This window comes from Oryzias latipes, chromosome 10 (assembly GCF_053564925.1).
Source record: "Oryzias latipes strain Hd-rR chromosome 10, Olatipes_Hd-rR_3.1".
Taxonomy (NCBI): Eukaryota; Metazoa; Chordata; class Actinopteri; order Beloniformes; family Adrianichthyidae; genus Oryzias; species Oryzias latipes.
In genome coordinates, this window is record NC_136246.1 from 6,212,162 (window position 1) to 6,235,572 (window position 23,411).

At 42.0% G+C, this 23,411-nt stretch overlaps 1 protein-coding gene and 1 pseudogene across 3 annotated transcripts in view; both read right to left on the minus strand.

The window, feature by feature from the left end:
• Window positions 1-6,268, minus strand: part of matr3l1.1 (matrin 3-like 1.1) — a 17,720-nt gene extending 11,452 nt beyond the window's left edge. Inside the window, exons 1-8 of one of the 2 annotated variants that reach the window (XM_078953888.1) lie at window positions 6,109-6,268; window positions 5,844-5,979; window positions 4,813-5,735; window positions 4,640-4,701; window positions 3,413-3,451; window positions 2,567-2,658; window positions 2,459-2,487; window positions 2,232-2,357 (exon numbers count right to left, since the gene is read on the minus strand). In XM_078953888.1, the coding sequence (XP_078810014.1) occupies window positions 2,232-2,357; window positions 2,459-2,487; window positions 2,567-2,658; window positions 3,413-3,451; window positions 4,640-4,701; window positions 4,813-5,700 (1,236 nt within the window). In that variant the 5' untranslated portion in view covers window positions 5,701-5,735; window positions 5,844-5,979; window positions 6,109-6,268. Of the gene's footprint in view, window positions 1-2,231; window positions 2,358-2,458; window positions 2,488-2,566; window positions 2,659-3,412; window positions 3,452-4,639; window positions 4,702-4,812; window positions 5,736-5,843 lie in introns of both variants that reach the window. The other variant, XM_023959521.2, reaches the window with a different exon arrangement.
• Window positions 6,269-15,192: 8,924 nt separating this feature from the next.
• On the minus strand, window positions 15,193-19,189 carry LOC101164784 (galactosylgalactosylxylosylprotein 3-beta-glucuronosyltransferase 1-like; annotated as a pseudogene). Its single transcript, XR_013658481.1, has 5 exons — window positions 19,031-19,189; window positions 16,315-16,480; window positions 15,810-16,234; window positions 15,400-15,696; window positions 15,193-15,319 (listed from the first exon to the last, which is right to left on the minus strand). The product of XR_013658481.1 is annotated as a galactosylgalactosylxylosylprotein 3-beta-glucuronosyltransferase 1-like (transcript).
• Window positions 19,190-23,411: the final 4,222 nt, after the last annotated feature.

Genomic DNA, 23,411 nt, shown 5'->3' on the forward strand with positions numbered 1-23,411 from the left:
ACAAATGTCTTGTCAAAGGCCGCATTTACACTGCATGGTTCAAGTCACCCAATTCCGATTTTTTCCTCTCATGTGGCACAGATCGGATATGACCGGTGAAAGTGTAAGCAGGACAAAAGCGCATGGATTCCAATTTTCTCAGATCGGATACAGGCCTCACTCATATGTGGAAATAATATGGATAGGAATCGGATACGTGCATTTGCGTGTGCCATGTAAGCAGACAAATCGGATATTCCCCAGTAAATGCGAGTCGTACGTCAGTGACGTCAACTCAGGACACCACCGACTGAGATCACATGACTTATAAGGTGCTTTTGTGCGCTGATTTTGCTGTCAGCCTGTTACCTTTCAGCCTCAGGCTTCAGACCGTAGTCGGATACCGCTGTTATTCCCGGTCCGGTCCCGGCTAGAAGCCGTTTATTTCTTTGCAGAGTGTGGGCGTGTATGATCGCAACCGCGCGTGCTGTGTGTGTGTGTGTGTGTAAGGTAAGGAGAGGAGAGGGGGTGTGAGTGCGGAGCGGGGGAGTGTCGGAGAACCGTACTAAAAGGAGGGTGTCTCCCCCCAAAAAAACAGTTTTGGAGTCTTTCATAACCCGCTGGAGGCTGAGGGTTCCGGCCTTGGAGGAAATCTCCTGTGCGTTTCTGACCACGGTGGGAAAAAGAGAAGTCATCGCGCAGGAAAGGTTCAACATTTGGGTCCAACTGTTAGTACAGCACAACGTCTGCAAACAATTCCTCATTTAAAACTCAGAGAGAGCCGAGCAGCCCTCCGTTTTCCTCTCCCCTCTGGAGCACCCAAGGCAACGCCTCCTTCATTGCTGCGTTGCCTCCATGACAACCCCAGTCAGAAAAGTCAGAAGGAGGTTCGCGGAGGGCGGGAATGCTGCTACGTAGTCCTCAGAACGTCTACGTTTGACAGTTTCAGCATTGTATAGTGTGAATGCAAAAATCAGATACGGGTCACTTTTAAAAGATGATGTAAGTGGGTCGTCAAAAAAAAAATCAGATATAGTCAGAAAATCGGATTTGGGCATCAAGACCTGCAGTGTAAATGTGGCCAAAATGTGACCTGTGTTCATTAAATGATCAATCTTTCTTCAGTGAAGCAATTTTATTTTAGTATATTGAACATAATTTAAGAGGGTTTTAGCTTATGAGACATTTCCAAAACCAATGGATTCATTAAAAGTGAGGTTATACGCTTTTGCTTCTACAAAATGGATAAGCGACAAGACTTGTCAGGGACTGTATTTGGAAAGTCCATTTTTGCAGAAAAAAACCCGAGGAGAAAACCGAAGAGCCTATGACTTCAAAACAAAAAGCTGCATTTAACAGACGGAAACCAGGAGTCCTGACTCCAAATATGGATGTATTGTGACAGTTGTCCCCACAGACCATAATAATAATAATAATGCAGAATATTCAGCAACCATTATTGGTGTTTATTCATTCATCTTCCTCTAAACCAGTGGTTCCCAAACTGGGGGGCGCGCCCCCCCAAGGGCGCGGAGGTATTGCAGGGGGGGGGGGGGGGGGGGAGTTTAGAAACAAAGAATTTGTATGTTTGTGTCAGTGTGGGGGGGCTCGAAAATATTCTAATCTTCAGAAAGGGGGGCCCTGCAGAAAAAGTTTGGGAACCACTGCTCTAAACGGTTTGATGCCTTTCGGGGTCACGGGCTGCCAGTGCCACTCATGGGTGAAGGCAGGGAATGTCCTGGACAGGTCGCCAGTCTGTCACAGGGAGGAAGCCGGAGTCCTCTGAGAAAACCCAGGCGTGCACGGTGAGAACATGCAAACTCCACACAGAAAGGTTCTGGTTCAGGTCCCACAGCTAGGACTTGAACCGGGGGCCTTCTAGCTGTGAGGCAAGAGCGCTAACCACTGCGCCCCTGTGCACTATTATTGGTTGAACTATTATTGGTTCTGAATGCTATAAAGTATTCAACCCACTGTTTTCCTGCTTTTCTTTTATTCTAGTCTCTTCTGCCGTTTTTTGTCGCTTATCTCTTTCTACCATTTTTCAGCTAGTTCAACCAATCATCTGTTCAGCTCTTTCCAGCTTTGACTTTTGGTCTTTCAGATCCTTTAACCTCTCCTTATATTCCAGGATTTTTGCCTCTTTTGAAATACTTTTGTGGTGTGTGTGGATCTTTGTGTTACAGTTTGTAACGTTGTGTGTGTGGGTCCCCTCAGCGTGTTTGTGTGTAGCGATTATGATAGGAACTCACCAAAGACGGAAACATCACGATCTGAAGGATTTTTCCAAAAGGTTCTGTCAGTTTTCTGAGATACGCCTCGTCAACAGACTGAGCCGGAAACTTCACACAAACCACCTTCCCTTTATCCGAGGCCGGCTGGACACGCACACACACACACACACACACGCACACACACACGTTACAAAGACACATCTGAGCTTGAACATGATGTGTGTCGGTTCTTCCTTTGTCTTTACCTTCTGCGGCGCCTTATTTGACTGCGGAGCTGCAGGAAACACAAACATGTTGGCGTCGGCTGAAACGGATCCAAACATGCAGCAACTTAAGAAGGACAGAGGTGATACCTTGGTTCTGATTCTGGTTCTTTTCCTCTGGCCTTTTAGCTGGTCGAGCGAGCGTCCCTTCATCCTTCCACCTCTCTGATTTGCTGTCATCGCTTCATAAAGGTCAGGGGGACAAACAAAAGCTTACGGTTAATGAAGTCAATCTGAGTGTTTTAGCAAAGCCGTCCTCCACAGGAAGGACAGGAAATATGAATGCAGAGCCGCTTGAGGTGTCCAATCACTTCAATACATAAGGAAACAGGTTTTTTTATTAAAATAAACAAGAAAAGAAAAAAAAGGAATGCTTCCAGTTTGCTGGCTGGAAATTACAGAGCGAGAACAAAATAAAGAAATGGAAATGTGTGTCAAATTATGAAGAAGAAGAAAAAATAAAACGAATTTTAAAGAATCTCAACGAGGAAATATAACAAAAAAATCCTCTAAGATCAGGAAGAGGTGATGTGAAGCTGAACTTTCATCCAAACAGAGGATGTTTTCTATCTGTACAAATCAAAGAGAAACAGATCCACTGGTGGACAAAGTCCCTGTGGAGCTGAGCAACGATGATGATGATGATGATAAAGAGACACCCCCCCCCCTGCAGAGCTGGTCTACCACTGTATAAACTTAACCAGGCTGCCTGATGAAGAGAACTTACCGGGTACCTTCATCTGGAAATACATCAAACTTTTGCTTCGTCTTTACTTAACCTGGAAAAGTGCCATCCGGTATGAAAGAAATGTCATAAGATCTCCTTCTGATCCTTTGGTTTCAGTGGTTCTTCGTCTTTGCCGTTTGGGTAGTTTCTTCTCCCTCACCTGAGTTCCCAGATCTGCACTAATGACGGCAGCTGCAGGTTTGACTCACCTGCTGATGCTCTCCAGACGACAGTCCCAGTGAGGAAACCTGCAGTGGAGGTGGATCCATGAGCAGCAGACCTCACAGACACTGACTATTTCTCACATACAAACCATACTCTCAAGCAGCCGTCCCCAACGGCTGCTTGAGAGTATGGTTTGCATAATGTCATGCGTCTCAAAATAAAAGCTCAGTGTTCCTCTCATCACGTCTCTGTTCCTCCGTCATCACAGTGTTGCCGCAATAATCGTCCGCCTGCATCTTAAAGAGGTCTGTGGCGTTAAGGCTGGGGACCACTGCTCTAAAGGACAAGTCCAATGTTCATTAGATCTCTCAGCAGCAACAAAAACATTCCAATTTAAATCTTTCCAAATATTCTGCTTTCAGTGGGAAACCCTTTGTCCCAGCAAATGAGGTTATGAATCCCAGCCTGGAAAAAAGGCTCCTGCAGTGGTTGTTTTTCCCACCCATCTTTAACAATATGTGACGTTTTCCTGGCTTGTCTGCAAGTCCAGCCGTACAGCCAAACATCGAGGTTCAAATCAAATATTCCAGCCGAGTTTGGGCCACAGATTTTAACAAATGACTTAAAGTCCCACTCCCATCATTTTATAGTAAATCTATTTTCACAGTGGTCTTTAGTTAGGCTAAATCAAAGAACTCATGTGGTTTTCTGGGACATGGTTTCTGCAGACCAGCGGGAGTTCATTAGAAATTCAAATGCATAAGCCCGCCCCCATTTCCCGTCACCCATCTGTTTACACTCTCTCCTGCTAGCTTACAGCGCTTCCTAACCCCCACCTAACATTAGCGGTGCAATGAAAATGCAGTCTAATATCAGAACTATCCAGTCGTACAGTTCTGATCCAGATTCCAGCTCAGATGAGGAAAAGAAAGACGTTCATGGATTCATGGATCCATCCTGTCTGCAGGTGGATGATCAGAATGGAGCAGAGCAGGGTGGACTTTTTACGTCCCAAATAAGATATGTCTGCTCCTGATTCACCACAATTTGAATAAAGAAATACTCAGAAATGCAACTTTAAGCTTAAATTTCTTCTCCTCCATCATCAGAAAAATGCTACAAGAAGGTGTTGAAAACACCAAAAGCAGGATAATCAGTGGAGTGGGTCTTTGTTTATCCAGGTGCTGCTGGCTAAAGAAGCCCGTTTACCAGGCAGCGCTCTGTTTGGGATGCTGGGATGTGGGCGAGCTCGTTGGGGTGCAGCCACTCACCTCTGCAGCAGTTTGAGCTGTCCGTCTGCATGCTGAGTGCAGTTTGTGTGCTGGGTCCAGGCCTGAAAGAAAAACCACAGGGAGTCAGACCGTGGCCTTCACAGAGCTTCCAGCTGCAGCTCCCATCATCCCTCAGTGCTTACCTGCATCTGCAGGAGAAGAGCTCAACTTACCCTCTCAGAGAGCACAGTGATGTCACACAGAGAGCATGAGTATGGGTACACTTCAGGAGCCTTCCCGTGGAAGTCCTGCGCCTCTTTCTTTGAAGGCATCGAGCTGGAGAACCTGCTGCTCCTTCCAGACGAAAATCCAGAGGAGGACCTGGCCTCCCAGGCTTTGGGCCGGCGCTCATTAGCAGGAGGAACTGCTCTGTGTTCGTGTGGTCGGAGACCCGACGCGCGAGAGGGAATGACTTGTGGTGCTGGTCCAGCTGTGGGGGTCAGAGCAGTCTTACCATAATCAGAGTGACGGGGCCTGTAGTCGAAGTCTGTCTTGTGTCTGAATGAGGAAGAGGATGAAGGTGGGGACCTGACAGCGCTGAAGGTTGAGGCACTTTCCCAGCGGTTGGAGGGGATGTCTGACTTGGAGGATGAGATGTGGCCAAGCGGGTATTGAACCAGCTGGCTGTGCTGCTCATCCCTTTCCCTGTGGGAAAAGCTGGCCACGGGCCGAGGGGCGAAGCTGGAGGAAGAGGAGGCGGTGGGAGGAAAGGGTTCACCGCTGCCCCTCTTGCCTTTGATCTGCTGGAGGATCTGCGGCAGCGAGTCCACAGTGAGGACGTCCTCGGGCAGCTTGGCAAGGAGAGACAGGTCTTCAGGTTCCAGACCGCAGCTGCTCAGGATGCCGAGGACGCCATCCTGAGAAGACGGAGGCAGCTGCGGCGCCACAGAACCCCCGGATGACGACAGGGAATACAAGGGCGCAGGGAAAGACTCCCGAGGTCGTCTGTAAAGGTTGGCGTCTGGTGCAGCGCTGGAACGACGTGGGTCAGGCCGGAGGTCAGAGTCAGGCCGGAGGTCAGAGTCAGGCAGCGACCGCTGGTAAGGATAGTTGGAAGACATGGTGGAGGGCTGTGGAGAACCCCAGGGAGCGTGTCCTGCAGAGATGCGACCAGAGAAAGTCCGAGGGCCTTTGAACTCAGCACCGCCAGCTGCAGGAGGAGGAATCACAGGAGCAACATCCGGATCTGAAGGTCCCTGCTCACCTGAGAAGGCCGGACCACCTGAAGCTCAAGGAAACGGGCAAAGGCAAAGCTCGGCTCAGCTCTCCTCCTGCGGTCTGTTTACAGAAAGACGTCTTCCCAGGAACAACAGTCACACAGCAGCCCTGATGTGCCTCACCTGAACTTAAGCCGTGAGCCGTAGGTGAGTAAAAATCCCCCAAAAACGGCGGGGTTCGCTTAAGAATTCAGTCAGGCAGCTATAACATTAGCTCGAGAAGCTAACAGGACAGGAATCCGCCGGACTCACCTCAGAAAAACGACCGACGCAGAAACCAAAATGTAACAGCTGTATGTCAAAATGTGACCACTTTCTGCAAGAATCGCCCGACAAAAAGCGAGAAGATTCGAACCGTTTATATTTTTACTCTTCCGTCTTCCTTCTCGCTCAAAAGTCCACAAACCACAGCGCCGCCTGTCGGCATGGAGTGGGACAGGCTCTGAAAAAGCAAAGAAACAATTCCATCTTCTTTCTCTTTCGGCTTTCCCCATCAGGGGTCGCCACAGCGAAACAACCTCTCTTTCGAGGATGAGTCACATGGTTAACTTGGCAATGCTTTATGCCGGATGCTCTTCCTGACACAACCCTCTCAATTTATCAGGGCTTGGGACCGGCACAGAAGCAGAGAAGGGAATAGGGAGCAGCCCGGATTCGAACCCTGGTATCACGGACGGAAAGCGCCGCAAACCAGGACGAACTAAACTGGCTCCCAAAGAAACAATTCCATCTAAACAAAAAAAAAAAAAAAAGAGACTGTTCTTTCTGACAGAGTTCTCGTCCTCCAGTCCTAATGCCCTCTGTGAGGAAACTCCAGGGCCGAGTACAGAGTGTGAGAAAGAGAGGAGGCAGGAAGGAGTCAACCACCTGCTGGGAGAAAAGGGAGAAGGGGTCAGCGAGGAGCTTTTCTAGATCAGGGAGGAGGGACACCTCTGACTGACTTTTCAATCTGCTAATAAAGAAATGAAATACCTTGTAAATCATTTCTAAAAAAAAAAAAAAAAGTTTTTGAAACGTTTGAGTTTCTGTTCTAAATCAACCCATAGTAATTGTAAGTAATTGTTAATAGCAAAGATGGTTGACATGGATGGGGTGCTCCAACTGAGACACGTGGCTGGAACTTTCTGGCTGGCGATTGGAAGCTCCTGCAGGGTGGTCTGCAGAGTTTCACACACCTTAACTGAACACTGCATCGTCCATCTACAGGGGTTTGCAGTGTGACCTTAGATTATCCATAAATAGACAAACTGGAGAAAACAAATACATAATCTAAAAACCACAGTAACAAAAACTTTTTCAAAATGCAACTTCATTACTTAGTTAACAGTACGGTCTGGCGGTACCTCCTCCAGGGAAGACAGCTCAAAAGATACTGAAGTTAGTCCCTCCAGAGAGCAACGCTGACTGCATCAAAACCAGCTTTCCCTTCATCATCTCATGCATCTTCTTTTGACTCAACCTCTAAGGTCACAATGTCTACAGCACGGAGGCAGATGTTGTGGAGGAAGGCAAAAGTTATGAAAAACTATATGAATAGAAATCCATTCTGAAGAAATGAAAAGAGCACCATGTGTTCAGGTGCAAAGGTGTGGTGCCATCTTTAGCACTTGCAGACAGATGGCCCACAGGACACCATCTCCAGGTCTTTAGTAAGGTGCAGTGGTGGGCCGTCAGGGCCTTCAAAGGCCTAAAAAAATTGCATACTCATGAGATCATTCCAAATGGTCCATTTCCATTTCCTTTTATTGTGTATGATGGTTATGCTGCTTCCAGACACATGTATTTTCATGTTGGAGCATTTAACCAATTGCGTTTCAGCTGTCCTTTGCTGCCAGAGCTAAAGAGGCCTTCACCATCATCCGTTCTGAAGATCCAGTGTTTCAAAATCAATGTCGGTCATTCATTTATTTCAACCAATCAGAATTGGAGGTGGTATCAGAAGGGCCTTCTAGCAAGCTTAGACAACATCACAGTATTCAGGCCTTCTGATTGGACAGAAGTTTCAGGAAAACACAAAACAGAGATGACTGTAATGTACTCCAAGGACGATTTAGCAGGAAAATCTCCCTCTGATCTTCTTGACTTCCTTCATCAGAAAAATCTGAGTGAATCGTGAACCAGCCGTACAGATTTGTGTGTTTGGTGCTGACCCTTTCCCGTGTCCACTGTGTCTGTTCAGCGGACATTTACGTCTCTAAAGCGAATTCAAACCTACGCAGAAACACAACTGGACAGACTCTCAGCACTGGCCTTGATGGAATAGAAAAGGACTTCTTGATGGAACTCAAGACGATGATCCACATCAGTGTTTTTCAACCAGTGTGCCGTGGGAGATGGTCGCTTCCATAGGAAATTGTCCTCATTAACTGATCTAAAAACATTTCCATCTCCAGGATATCAGCTCTGTGTTCATCCAAACAGGCACTAATAAAACACTGAGTAGTTAGGAATATGAAAGATCCTAAAATACTTTTTTCTTTGTGTTTATTTGATTCTATTAAAGACATTTTGATAAGAATGACGGTACCGCGATTTAGCCGTAGCTTCAGCTATTTCCAGGAAAGTCCTGTCCCTTTAACTGTCTCCACCAATCATTCTTGGAGGCTTAATCACATGTCATCAGTCTGACCAATCAGAAGTGGTTAAAGTCTTCACATCCTTGTTCAGATTCTGCTCATAAAGTCTCTCAGTTCTAACAAAAATACTAGCTAAAGCTCGTCTTTAGCGGTGTAGCTTTCCACAGAATCCGGTATCAGACCGTGGAACAAGTGAACAAAACCATGAAGCTCAGAGTCTTTCTGCGTTCGGTGGCTGTTTGCACTAAATCTCCCATGATGCATTGGGTTAAAGTGACGGCATCTCGGCGCACAATGAGTTGTCCTTGTTAAACGTTGTGAAACCACAACGAGAACACATCAAACTGTTTTTAAATCTTTAACTTTCATTCATTCATTCATTTTCTATTCCGTTTTTCCCTTTCGGGGTCACGGGGCTGCTGGAGCCTATCCCAGCCACTTGTGGGTGAAGGCATTGGACATCCTGGACTGGTAGCCAGTCTGTCGCAAGGTAGAATGTCCTCAATCGCACATCCATTCACTCTCACACTCACACCTAGGGACAATTTAGATGAACCAATTAACCTATGATTTTTTTAAAGTTAAATCTTCTAACTTAACTTTTATAACATCTTTTAGAAAAAACAGCTAAAGCTTCCAGCTTTTTCTGCCACTATTATCACAAAAATGCATTTGAGATTGTGGAGGGGCTGTAGATCAATACAGACTATGAGTTTCTCCTTTTTTTTTTAATTTTTGGATGCTGGTGTGTCGCGGGATTTCTGTCAAGGTTGAAGTGTGCCGTGGCTCAAAAAAGGTTGAAAAACACTGAACTACATGACAGGGTGATGGACTGTTTTTGAGGAAAGACAGGAGGATGGATTTTGTCTTCAAATAATCTGTTTTTTTGATGAGTGAAATGATAAAAATCTTAATAAATAACATTTCAAGTTTCTGTGGTTGTTCTCAATGTTTTTTGCTGGCTGTAGTTGCATAATGAGATTTGTTTACAGTTTTGTTTATTCAGCTTGTTTAGAGGCATTTATTGTGGCTACAGGAATTTTAAATATGCAATGCAAAGATTCTGCGTCGTACACCTGGCCATTTTAAATATAAATGCTGAATTCACATTCAACATACTTGACCCCAGAAACATAAAACCGGCAAACACTGTGGCCCAAAGGATTAGGAGTCTTACAATAGAAAGAAGGTCTGGATCAGTCTCCTAGTTCTGAAGATATAAACATTTGTTTGATAAGTGCCACTGCACTATTGCTTGTGTGGAGTTCTCAGCTCATCAGGGGATGTGATTTGTCCTCACACTTCAAAAATAACCCTTATATTGCTGGATTTTTCTACTTTATTTATATGAAACGGAAAGAATTATAATCTGATTTATGGTTTATAAAAAGTGTTTAGTTGTTTGGAGCATAGTGGATGTATGTCTGCACAGTCTCTTTGTCTGGAGCAGGTGGTTAAAACTGGTTTTAACATCTCAGAAATCTAGCTAGGGTCCACCCAATTCTCTCTCTTGCAAATATGGAGACGCTAATGCATGCTTTCATCATCAGTAGAATTAATTATTATAACTGTTACGCCCCTTTTTAGGTCTAGGGGTACCTAGAGGGGCAGAACATAATAGTAAGTGTTTTTGCCCATTTAAACTTATTAACAAAATACCAAATGATCGTCTTCATACAAATATAACAAATCTTACCTGAAAAAGAAAGAAAAGGGAAATCAATGACAAAACGCTAACCTCCCTAGACTAACATAAACAGGAGAAAACATGTGAAATAAAATGGGAGTTCACCCTACTGCTTCACTTAAACAAAACTAGAACAAACAAAACTACACATAGTGGGACTAAACACAAAGTACAATAAAGTACCACACACAACAAAACAGGTGGAGAAGAGCACCAATCTGAGGTGGAGACATGTTGCAGCCAAGCTCCCTTCTCACAGGCTGGAGGTCCACATGGTGGTTTTGAAGGCAGACTCCATCAGCTTGGGTCCAATGGAAGCCACACCCTTTCCAGCACCACACCTGAAAGTAATCAGATACACACGCACGCACGCACACACACACACACACCCACCCACACCCACGCACGCACGCACGCACACACACACACACACACACACACAAAGATCCAGCTGATCCTCCGGTCTGTCTTCTTGTGTGCACCCAAGTAGAACTCCTGTAGAGGTCAGTCTTGGACAAAAAGGACAAAACATTAAGTCTTGCTATGTAGATGTTTCATATGTCAAATATTGTCAACAAAGCCTACATCCATGACATGCTCAACTTTTACCTGATTGAATTATGTTTTTATACTTCATTTTTAGCTGCTGCCATGTTCTTTTAATTCCTGCAGGATTGCATCTACATGAAAATGAAATCAGGGACATTGAATTAGATTAATGTAACAATTACTTTTAGGAAACACAATTTGCTAGTACTGCTTACTTTCGTAATCCCATATAAACCTATACCACTTGATCAATACAAGGGTAGACAAAAGTTCACTTTTAAAAACACAATTGCATGTATTAATATTAAACTGACCAACGTTTGCAAGAGGGGAATGTTAACAACAAAAAAAGTCCTCTAAACATTACCGACGTTAAATGCATTTTCCCCCTGATTGGTTCTGTACACTATGCAGCATTTCATGCAATTACACCAGGAATAACACTTCAAAAGTAAGTACGGTAAGTATTTCACACCTTACACTATTTAAAAAGTTATTACAGCCAATATTTTATAACAATGATTTAAATGCAAACTTACGCATTAACTTGAGCAGCTTTCTGAAATAGGCCCCTGGACATGTGAGCCTGTTTACCTTTGCATATACAACACAAACTTTGCAAGCATGGCGGTGTGACATTAATTACGAATGTGAATGTTTGTATGCGCATGTACATGTTGTGGTCTCGGCTCTTGTTTGCCTCTGTGTTCCCCCTTTTTTTAATAATAATTGATACTTTATTGATCCCACAATGGGGAAATTCTTCTCCGCATTTGACCCATCCCCTGGGGGAGCGGTGAGCTGCAGCTGAACCACACTCTGGAGGCAGTGGTGTTAAGGGTCTTGCCTAAGGACCTCACTGGGTGATGTTAATTGATGTTAAGTGATGTTTTTTTTTTGAGTAGGTTTGCTGTGTCCTCCCCTGGACACTCTGCCACCTGGGTTCTCCTGGAGAAGGTCACAGCTGCTTGCATTCATCTTGTTTAGGCTCAGTATTTGAGACTTTGGCTGTGTCCGAATTCCCACCCTAATCCCTAACTACTATAAAACTTTATGGTGCAGGAGTATGAAGTTACCTGGATTTTAAAAGCATTTCGGACACGATGCCAACTACATTTTTTTTCCTAAGCTGTGAATATGATGTCATTGATTTCACAAAGTGAAAATCTAACTGATATGAGCGTTTTATGATGTCTTTTTATGAATCCACTGTACATGAAAACAGTATTTTATTTAAAAAATGCATTTATTTTTGTATCTTGTATTATGTTTGGGAGCGTCTTCTAGTCTTACTGATATGCTCTGGCTTTGTTTATAAAATTCTAATTCTACATGGTTTGTTTGAGTCCGTCTCCTCGGTCTTCGTCTACCAGCTGCTGTAACAGTACAGGCCTATAAAACTGATATGCTTGTCGGTTCGCATAAATATGTTAATGCAGTCATTCATTACATGTTGGGATTTGTATTTTTCCATACAAATTTAATCATGTTAATATGCATGTTAGGAAACAAAAATCCAACCATTTTGTGATTTCTAAACATAAGTAATTACCCTGTGTTAAGTTCCGTGCAGGTCTTTTTTTGACCTTGACTGTCTTTTTTATGATTTCCTGTAATCACATGTGTATCTGCTGTAATTTAATGTAATGTCCTTGGTCATTTTTACATTAAAGTAAAATAAACCTACCGTGTCTCAATTTAAATGGTATATTCCAATATCAATTTGATTTTCTCAATTTATCTCATATTTCTCATTTTGATAATGTTTTAGATCTGACATGCAAATCAAAAAAAAAAAAGGGCTGCACGGTGGCGCAGTGGTTAGCGCTCTTGCCTCACAGCAAGAAGGCCCCTGGTTCAATTCCCAGCTGGGGGACATGAAAAACACAACATCAATGGGGGACCTTTCTGTGTGGAGTTTGCATGTTCTCCCCATGTATGCGTGGGTTCTCTCCGGGGTCTACATGCTACATAGGTTGATTGGCAACTCTAAATTGTCCATAGGTGTGAGTGTGAGAGTGAATGGATGTGTGATTGAGGATATTCCACCCTGCGAAAGACTGGCGACCAGTCCAGGATATCCCTTGCCTACGCCCAAATGGCCGGGATAGCCTCCGGCAACCCCGTGACCCCGAAAGGGAAAAACGGAATAGAAAATGAATGAATCAAATATCTGATCATTTTCTGAATTCTTTAGTGATCTTTTTTTTTCATTGACATATAAACAAGATGATCTGGTGTCCTTTTTGTAAGCGGGAAGGCAGGAAGGGTAAACTCTACCAAAATATATTACAATTAACAGTCTAGTGAGGGGCATATGAAGCTTCATGAAGCATTGAAGCCTTTCATCCAATTGGTTTCATCCAATTGGCGCAAAGCTTCTTGAAACTTCACCTGCTCTAGCAGGACATCTAAAGGCTGCAAAAATATCAGTTGGCATGAATTGGAAGTGCGTGGTAATTTGCACAGAGTCTGTGAATAAGTAAATGACATTGATATGACCAGTGATTACAGTTTAGGGGACACGTCAATGGCTTTTGTTCAAAAACAATGTTGTCTCTTAAATTTCCAAACTATCTCAATCCAGACACTTACTGACTGTAACTCTCTATTAAACAGCCACATTTTAAATTGAGCCTAAGGGATTCATATCAACTGTCAAAACTCACAACAACATCCAAACTTCTTTATGAATCAGTCATGTGGGACAGTCAAGCAGCAAAGCTTTGGACGTCATCATTTTAGCTCCTTCACTAAATGAAGGAAATCCTCAATACGCACATCAAGAAAGTATCCCCTCCAGTACTCAACATGCCTTGAAGCCTCAATATTGGAACGTCACATAACCAATAAACAGGATCTAGTTATGGTAAATAAACCAAAATCTTTGTCCTGATGTGTCAATGTATGTTATTTAAGGGTTCATATTCTCAATTCAATTCAATTAAGTTCAATTCAATTCAAATTGAATTCAGACTATTTTATCCCTGAAGGGCAATTTCTTTCAAGGTGTAGACAGACCTAAAAAATAATACTAATTTCTCTACAAGAAGAGAACGTCCTTCTGGGTGGACTTAATTATTTCTCATAAACAGATTTAATTAATAATTTTCTGTTCATGCATGTGGCAGGGACAGGTGGTGCATGGCCCAAAATGCAGAAGACCAGATTTGGTGGTGAAAACATAAAAACTTAATAAATTGTGACCTGAAAACATGTCACTTATGTCTAGGACAACTAACAAATAAAAACAGGTGTGGAATGTTAACTAGAACTTTTTGTAACTTAGACAGGGACACAGCTGATAACAGAACATGACTAAAACAGATAAATATAACTGAAAAAGGTAAAATAAAAAGCACAATGCTCACAGTATGTCGAATGAAAAAGCAGCAATTTATATTTTCAAGTTATTGCAGATCCATTTGACAGTTTTTGAAGGCTGTTTAAACTTTTGGCTCCAAAATTATGGAGTCAATTCAGCGACTAAACTATTGCGCATCAAAACCATAAAACTGCGATCAAAACACCAAATCCGCGAATCAAAATGCATAAATTGAGAACTAAAAGCCATAATTTGCAACCAAAAGATATAACCCAAAGCACAATCCTATTTCTCAGCCGCCGATTTGTTTTCTCACCATTCTGAAATAGTCGTTTTGCGTTGCGCTTTTATTCTGAAAATTGTCTTTTTGAGTCGCACTTTTATTTTTGGCGGTTTTGATTCTAGGCAAGGCGGGACATCTCCGATATCCGGTAGCTCATTGGCTACCGAACAACTCCGAATCTTACGTCAACACACCAGTTTAGAAGGTGAGTTTTTCATGTTTTTCAAATCTTTTACTATACACTTTAGCCGCTGAATTGACACTAAACACAATTATTTCAATTTAGCATTTACAGTACATATAAACAAAAACACATGGGAAAACGTTTTTATAACAGAAAACAAATTCAGGCATCACAGGGTTAAAGTGTTTTATTTAACAAAACTCTATTTAAATAAATGGCCATCAATATCAATAACATTATCAAAAAACAGGTGATTGTGTTCTGAATCAGGCTTCACGGTGGGATAGAGGGCAACACTCTTGCCTCCAAACAATAAGGTCTTGCACATTCAAATACCAGCTGGGACCTTTCAGTGTAGAGTTTGTATGTTCTCCCTGTGGATGCTTGAGTTCTCTCCAGGTTTTCTCCTTTGCCCAACAGTAGCTGGGATAGGCTCCAGCAACCATAAACTCCCAAAGGAATTAATTAGGTGGATGACTGGATAGCTCCAATATTGCTCGTCATTTTTTAATCACTAATGTAAGGTTGTGGCTGTGGGGGGCTGTAAGTTTGTGGGGGAGAGTGAGAGCGCTCACCAACTGGAGGGGGTGTTTCTAATGAGCTTTTGCTACGCTGCAGAAAACATGTCCTAAAAATTATATTCCCAAAAATCTGCATAATTATACAAAAAAGACCACTGAGAGCGATTTTACAATACATCAAAATATAGTTGGAATGAAACTTTAAACAATGTAAGCAACCACAGAGCCATTTTATTTCTCCACTCTCACCTGTTTTATATTTCTCCAATGAGATCCGCTAATTCTGTGATGTTTTTTCTCAAAATGGGAGTCTGCGTTCGTGTGTGCCACACTAAAACCTGGGTGGAAAAAGGAAAACGGCTACCGTCAGACTTAGTGACAAAGTGAGGACGTTTCACACCATGAAAGACGCTCTCACCTTAGTGCAATTTGAAGCTTTTGGCTCTAAATCACTAAGAGACACCAGGTCTTTTAGTAAGCTGCTCTCTTGATATCCTGCCTTCACACCTGTTAGTTTGAATCTAGCCTGAGGTTTGGTCAGAATAAGCTTGAGGTTCACTGCAAACCCAGCCATGTTAATGGCAAAAGGTCGATGGGGGTCAAGGAGGACTCTCCAACCATATACCTTTCCTGAGGAGTTTACTTTAGGTGATTCATATGGTAATCCACCCACAAATGCTACGGGCCACACAGACACTTTTGTTGTAAAACGCATCTGTCAGAAATAGAGGTAAATACGTTAAAAGTCTGAATTTAGCTTAAACCAACAATCAGGAATTAATGAACAATAAGGGGAAAAGGAGTTTGGATTCTAATAAACCCACTCACCTCCTCAAAAAGTTGCAGACTGTAGGTGTTGTCATCATCTGCAAAGTAAACAACCCCAGGGTGGCTGTCATTTACACTGAAGGTCTGTCATAGCCATTGCAGAGCCAGGTTCCTCTGCAAAGTGCCCCGAGGTGGGTTCCGTTTTTTTCCACCAGTGAATTTAAATTTCAAAGGGGTCTCCACATGAAGGTGGGTGTAGTTGAGTCCTGTGCTCTGGAGGAGGTGGCTAACCAGAGTCGATGTATTTTTGGAGTCCTCCACCACAATCCAGTGCAGGTTGGGAACATGGAGGAAAGTATTGGCCAGACGTGTCAGCTCTGCCTTCTGCACCGGCCGACTGTAAGTGGGAGTAATGGCAAAGATAACGGGGAGGCCGCTGGACCAGGGAGGAGGCCGGGTGTAAATATATTTAGTCCGCACTACTTCTGCAATAACAATTAAAAATGATCAGGCATTCAAAAAACCAGAACATTTTGACTCATGTTACGACACAGAGCTTGTTTACCTTTGTAAAACACTGACTGAAGCGCAGCTCTGTTGTGAGGCCAAAGATTGTAGAGCAACGAGCAACATAACATGACCAGTATGAGAATAACAGTGTTGCGTGCTATATATTTTTTCATTGTCGGGTCTAAGGCACGTCTCCTCAAAGAAGGATGATACTTGATATTCTGCAAAAATCAATCAGGGACATGTTAAAAAAACATGAAGTGTGAGATTTTTTTAAGCATCAACATAAAAAAAACAGACAACATTTTTTGTGAGGAAACGTTAAACGTAATAAGCACTGCAACACTAAAGCTTTGTTCACACCGCCCTAGATGACCTGTGTTCAAGTGGCCACTTCCAATGAAAAGTCCATCAAAGTTCAACCAGATTGACCAGTCAGGGACTTTGATTTGCTAGTGACATTTGGATGGCGTGCTTTTAGTTCATGGAAGTGCCAACCGTTTGAAAAGCGATAATGGAGGAAAAATTCAGTCTTTCATCATTCAATCATTTTCTACTCTGTTTTTCCCTTTCGGGGTCACGGGGCTGCCGGAGCCTATCCCGGCCACTTGTGGGCAAAGGCAGGGATAGGACAGGTCGCCAGTCTGTCGCAGGGTAGAATGTCCACAAACACACACCCATTCACTGTCACACTCACACCTAGGAACAATTTGACGTTCTGTTTCAGGTCCCTCTGCTGGGACTTGAATCAGGGGCCTTCTTGCTGTGAGGCAAGAGCGCTAACCACTAGGCCACCGTGCAGCCCTGGAGGAGAAATTAATAATTGCAATTGGTGCCCTAATTTATATGACATAGAGTCTTTCATATATGGGAATAGAGCTGTGAGGGACAAAGCCTGGCACAAGATTCACCAGTTTTGCTCCGCTCTGACATTTCTTCTGGTGGACACACGCCAGCATCAGATAGTGATCAGTGTGAAGACCATGGTTGTGAAAGTAGCATCAGATTCATGCAGGCTTACACCAGGCACATAAACAGTCGATATAAACAGCGAAACCGACACTTTGATACAAAAAAGAGTTCAAAATAGAAGGGAATAAGGTTAACCTTATAACAAACCCCCACTTAGTACACACCTCCTCACATAAACGCGTAAAACTAAGAGAAAAAAATTATGACTCTACAAAAATAAAAAATAAATAAAACGTTGTCATATAACAAGGAAAAAGCCATGCGATTTCAAAAAAATAAAGTTGGTTGTGTTAGCCTCCATCCACATTTGCCAACTTAATCCATCAGTGCAGCCATATCTGCAGCTATACTGCAGATGGCATAAACGGCATGCCTGACAGAAATCCTGTCCTTGTGGGTGAAGTATCCTTATCACCAGTCTTTTGGGAAACCAGCGATATCCCTGCGGCCGGCTTAAATCTGTGTGAATTTTTTTTATGAAGTGGTGCAATTTCCTGAATGTTATTTTCAATATCCTTTTACTTATAATAAACCATGTCGACTCACTCATGCTTAATATTTACTTAGTTGTAAAACCAAAGCTGAAATAACCGCTTACAATGAATTTTAAATCTCTCATACTGAAATTACATAATGGTCCTTTTTTCTTCTTATTGCTATTTTTCTTTGTAAACAGCCTTTAGTCTCATACATTTATGACTTTAACCTGTACATTTCCTACTTAATACTCATTGAATTATAACTTCATTCTCCTGAAATGTTCACTGCTTTCTCATATTTTTACAACTTTCTTCGTATAAATTTTAAACTTTACTCTCATTAATTTACTTATCTATTTGTACGTTTGTCTCACTAACCTATTTAATATTTTAATGGTGGCCCTAATACTCCACTGTAGTTTCGATATCAGAGTGAATTTAAGCCAAAGTCATATTAGATTCCTTTTCTGCAAACAAAAACTCTTCACTACAAAACTTGTACATATACCTGAGTGTTTATTAAATATATATACATATATATATAGCTGTGTAAATGGCTTTCTACCCTCTTACGAAGGCCCAGAGTGCTTAACAGTCACAGTCCCATTCACCCATGCACACACACATTCACACACTGATGGCGGCTCCGCCACCGAACACTGGCGCCAACCTCCCACCAGAGGCAAGGTGGGGTTCAGTGTCTTGCCCAAGGACACTTCGACACATGGGCGTGGAAGGCGGGAATCGAACCTGCAATCTTATGATCATGGGTCGACCGCCCTACCGCTGCACCACGGCTGCCCCTGTGTGTGTGCGTGTGTGTGTGTGTGTGTGTGTGCAAGGCCTATTTTTCCCTCGCACCATAATGAAAAATTAAGGGACGCATTATAGCTACTATAACAATTGTTATTAAGGCAAAAAAACCTATGAAAATAATTTTATTTCGTTTTTATCAAGTATTTATGTTTTTTATTTTTTTCTTTATAATCATTTAGACTTCAGTGATCTAAACAAACTGATTTCTGATCTACTCATAGTTTTTAAGCCTTTATCTGAAAGCAGCTTAGATTTTTGAACCATAATGAATATTATCTGATTTACAGATGAGATGAGAAAACAGATTTTATTCTGGGCTGAAATGATTTAATACACTGAGGTTCTGCAGTTTTAACAACCAACATCAAATGGACCAAAAAAAGGCAAAACTAAGTGAATTTAAACCAAATATCCTGTTCATGCAATTGGATAAACAAATGGAAAAATAGCAAACCCTGAAATCAAAGATAAGACTTAACCAGAAGAAACACGGATATTACTTACTGAGGAAGTGATCACTTCAGAAGGAACAACGTCTGAAACGTTTTTCCAACACAAGAACAGAAAAATAACTAAAGAGTTTAAAAAAAACGCAGGCGTAAAAGAAAGACTGACAGGAGGATAACTGATTTCTACGACAGCGCATGCACACAGTGATAAGGCATATAAAAAAGAGAAGTATATCTACAGACCATAAAACCAAAAAAAGTCCATGTAAGATCATATTCGGGTCGATGATTATGTATGGTTCAGTGAACAGTACCTGAAAGTCCTGAAAAACTAGTTTGTTTGGAACTGAAGATTGAAACATGTCCTGCCTCCACCAGGCATGCAGCATGTTTACATATTTTGCTTGTTTTATCCGTCACTTATTGATCATTTACCTTTTCCTTGACGTGCTGATGTTGTCCTGTCCAAAACTTGAGCTAACAGCAGAGCATAAGGCCTCTTGTATTATACAGGTTTTACTGTTACAATAGCGGGTTATCAATCTTCTGACACACAATGCGTATAATTAAATTAACCCCTTTTGTAATTTAGGCTAAACTTTATTTACATTTGTTTGCATCAGTTTTTTGTTGGACCGGACAGAAATAAGAAAAGGGAAGAAGAGAGGGATTTAATATGGGGGGAAGGGGGTAAGGGCACAAAAGAAAGGGGGTAAAGGGTGTGTGTAATAATGGGTATAGTTATAATTGGCAGGTAGGGCACTTACAGGACATCCCCTGATAGTAGGGCGGCATAACAGCAGTATATCCTAAGTCAGCTAGCTTGATGTATATTGGAATTTCCCATAAGACGGCTAATGCTAACACTCATTTAACTTAAACATACACTGCTGACTAGACGAGAACAACTTTATACTCACAGGCACAAATTTTCCAAACTCTTTTATGGAAACCATTTGTGGTCTAAAGCACAGATTTGTGCCCAAATCTTCTGTAATAAAGTGTAATGCTAAATCATGAGCTTCACCTAGTGGCCAAACTGAAACGCTCCCAGGAGAGGCAGAACATAATGATCTGCTCATTTTTGTTGGAGCTTCGTTGTTTGAGAAATCATGTAACGCTGTATTTTGTAACCAGACTCATTACGGTAGTTTATTTTTTCACTAAGCATATTTACAGATGTGAAATGTGAATAATGTGAAAACCTTCAACACATATATAGACAGGAGCGTATGCAGCTGCAGGGAGTGCCAGTTTGTTGGGTTGGGGCCAATTCAAACACCCTGATATAACTGATAATAGAAAAGCATCAGTGCAAGATTTCTTTTTCTCTAAGCACTGAGCTGGTGCCCACTTTGAACTGCTGCCCCAGGCAGTCGCCCGTACTGCCCGTACTATAACCCACTACTGCCAAAGAGACTACATTCTTTATGAGAAACTTGAACTTATGGCTGACATTTCTTCCAAGCTGATATGATCGAAGCGCATATTCCTGTATTGAGTTACATTACTATTTGTCTGGTTTTTCGAGTTTAGCAAAAGAAGGTGACTATTTACATGTAATTTTCTAAATACATGCAGCCAGTGCTGTACTTTTTTCTTAGCTGCACAGACCCAGAGGAAGGGTTAAGGTTGGAATTACGGTTACGGTTAGTCAAACCACCAAATGGTTACTGAGTGCGGCTGTGTCTGCAGCTCACTGCTCCCCAAGGGGAAAGAATCAAATGTGCAGATCACGTTTCACACACCTTAGTGGGAGACAATTAATTGGACATTAACTTTATGACTCGTGCCAACAATAACATTCAGTCTTGGGCGCATTACAGTACGTGCGAAGAATGTTGCAATGCGCATCCTGGCTGCACATACATAGGGCCTACAATTTTTTTCTATAAGGTTTAGTGCTTGTTGCACATAAATACGTGTGAATAACATCAGCCTTATTGAAATGTTTTTTTTTTGCTGTAAAAAGAATTATTAAAATTATGAATCCTCCTGTGTCTATGACGCTCATGTCACCAAGCACACAAAGTGACTGTGAAGCCGTGATTGAAACCTTAAGCCAGACTGATAGATCGGCACATAACTGCTGCCAGAGATCCTGGACAGGCGTGCAGAACCATAGTGCATGCATGTAATTGTCGGGTAGATTACTGTCACAGTGCTGACAAATGTCTGAGTTACTGAGACCCATCTTAAACATCCTCTGTCCAGTGTAGTTAATTCTGTGAAGAGTTTTGATTTGGATTAGCTGCAAGTTTGTCAGTTTAAAGGTTTTTAAACAGAAACCAGTAAAAATATTAAAGACTTCACCTAGACCTTTATAATTCCCATTAAATACCAATAAATAAGTTATTTATGCGAGAAAGACCCTGCACATCCTCCACTATAGAGTTCTACAATAGACAAAGGTCAATCAGTGTAACATTTAATCACCAGGCTGCAGATGTAATTTCAAAGTCAAGGTCAAATTTAAAGTCAGCTTTATTGTCGAATAAATACATTTTCACCTGATAAAAAACAAAAAGAAGCAGTAATAAATAGAATGGCTTGTATGAGGATGAAGTTGGCATTGAATTTTTCAGCTTCAGTTTTGATGATTAAGGGAAATCTTAAGGGAAAAAGTGTAATTTTCACATTAAAATGTTCCAACAGGAAATCTAAAGCAAAGTTTCCCTGTCATGGGATCCATAAATTTTTGTCTTATCGTGTGTGTTTAAAGCTACACAACCCCCTATTGTAATGATAACATCTGTCAAACACAAGAGGCTCTTTCCTGTTTGCTTGCCTGATGGACAGGACAGATAAAAAATGTGCTGTTGTTAAATACTCGAAAAATAAAGTAATGCAACGAACATAAAATGTATTTATCTTTTTATATTGAACTACCTACAACTCCATCCGTCTGATTCTGGATCACGCTCAAGCCTTGCAGTCAGTAGCAAATACTGATGCACATACCTACAGTGCTCTCTATTGATTGTTGCTATTTATTTAAATCACATACAAGTTACACCTGTGTAGGAGTTACACAATGAGCAGATCTTTTGTGCAAAATAAATAAATAAAACCCCAGAAAAACAGCACAACTTATTCTCTGATAAATAAAGTGACTGCATTGTGACATATGCACAATAAAGACAGAGAAACCCAAAATCCCTGGAACATCTGTTATAAAACAGAAAATACATGTTTGTTTTTGCAGAGGCAAAAAAAGCAATTAAGAAGAAAACCATTAAAACCTCTGTTGCAAGACAAAAAAACACAATGTTGAGATATTAGCAACGACTACAACTTTATTTTAGGATAAGCAACCTGGGCTAAACATGACCTGCAGTCTCTTCTGATTCCTCCTCGGTTCAGGTTCAGTTTAGTCCGTTTCAACTCATCGCGCTTCTTGAGACAAACCTCAGATCTGAACACAAACATTTGCTCATTTGAAGGCTCCGGTCCAACAGAACTACTGTGCTTGAGCGCTAGATGGCGCTAAACACATATAGTTCTGACGCAGTGAAGTTTTCCAGCAGTGTCGGCCTTGGCCTGATTCTAATACACGACACGTGAAATCAGCGTCACGTCAGTCAAGGGGAGGGGAGGCGGGACATCTCCGATATCCAGTAGCTCATTGGCTACCGAATAACTCTGAATCTTACGTCAACATACCAGTTTAGAAGGTGAGTTTTTCATGTTTTTCGAATCTTTTACAATATTAAATGATCAAACGTGTACTTTATGTAACCAGAGGACGCCGTCACCAGCACAGTCAGATAAGCTTCACCAGTAGCTGCTAGTGAAAAAAGATGTTAGAAAGTAAGACGTTGCGTGAAACACTATCACCATTCATTAAAAACATTGTTCTCCTGTGTTAGCCATGCTAGTTAGCTCAATGCTAGCGGGGTTTCCGGCTCTTTTCACGACTTTTACATACATCTTACTTTCTAACATATTTTTTTCACTAGCAGCTACTGGTGGAGCTCATCTGTCTGTGCTGGCGTCCCTCGGTTACATAAAGTACACGCTTGATCGTTGAATATAGTAAAATATTTGAAAAACATGAAAAACTCACCCTTTGAAACTGGTATGTTCAGAGTTTCGGTAGCCTATGAGCTTCTGGATGTTGGAGATGTCCCGCCTCCACCCCCCCGACTGACGTGACACTGATTTTACATGTCAAGAGGTTTTAGAATCAAAACCGTAAAAAATAAAAGCGCGACTCAAAAAGACAATTTCAGAATAAAAGCGCAACTCAAAATGATGACTTCAGAATGGTGAGAAAACAAATCTGCGGCTGAGAAATAGGATTGTGCTTTGGGTTATATCTTTTGGTTGCAAATTATGGCTTTTGGTTCCTTAATTTATGCATTTTGATTCGCGGATTTGGTTTTGTTCTTCGTGGTTTTATGGTTTTGATGCGCAATACTTTAGGCGCTGAATTG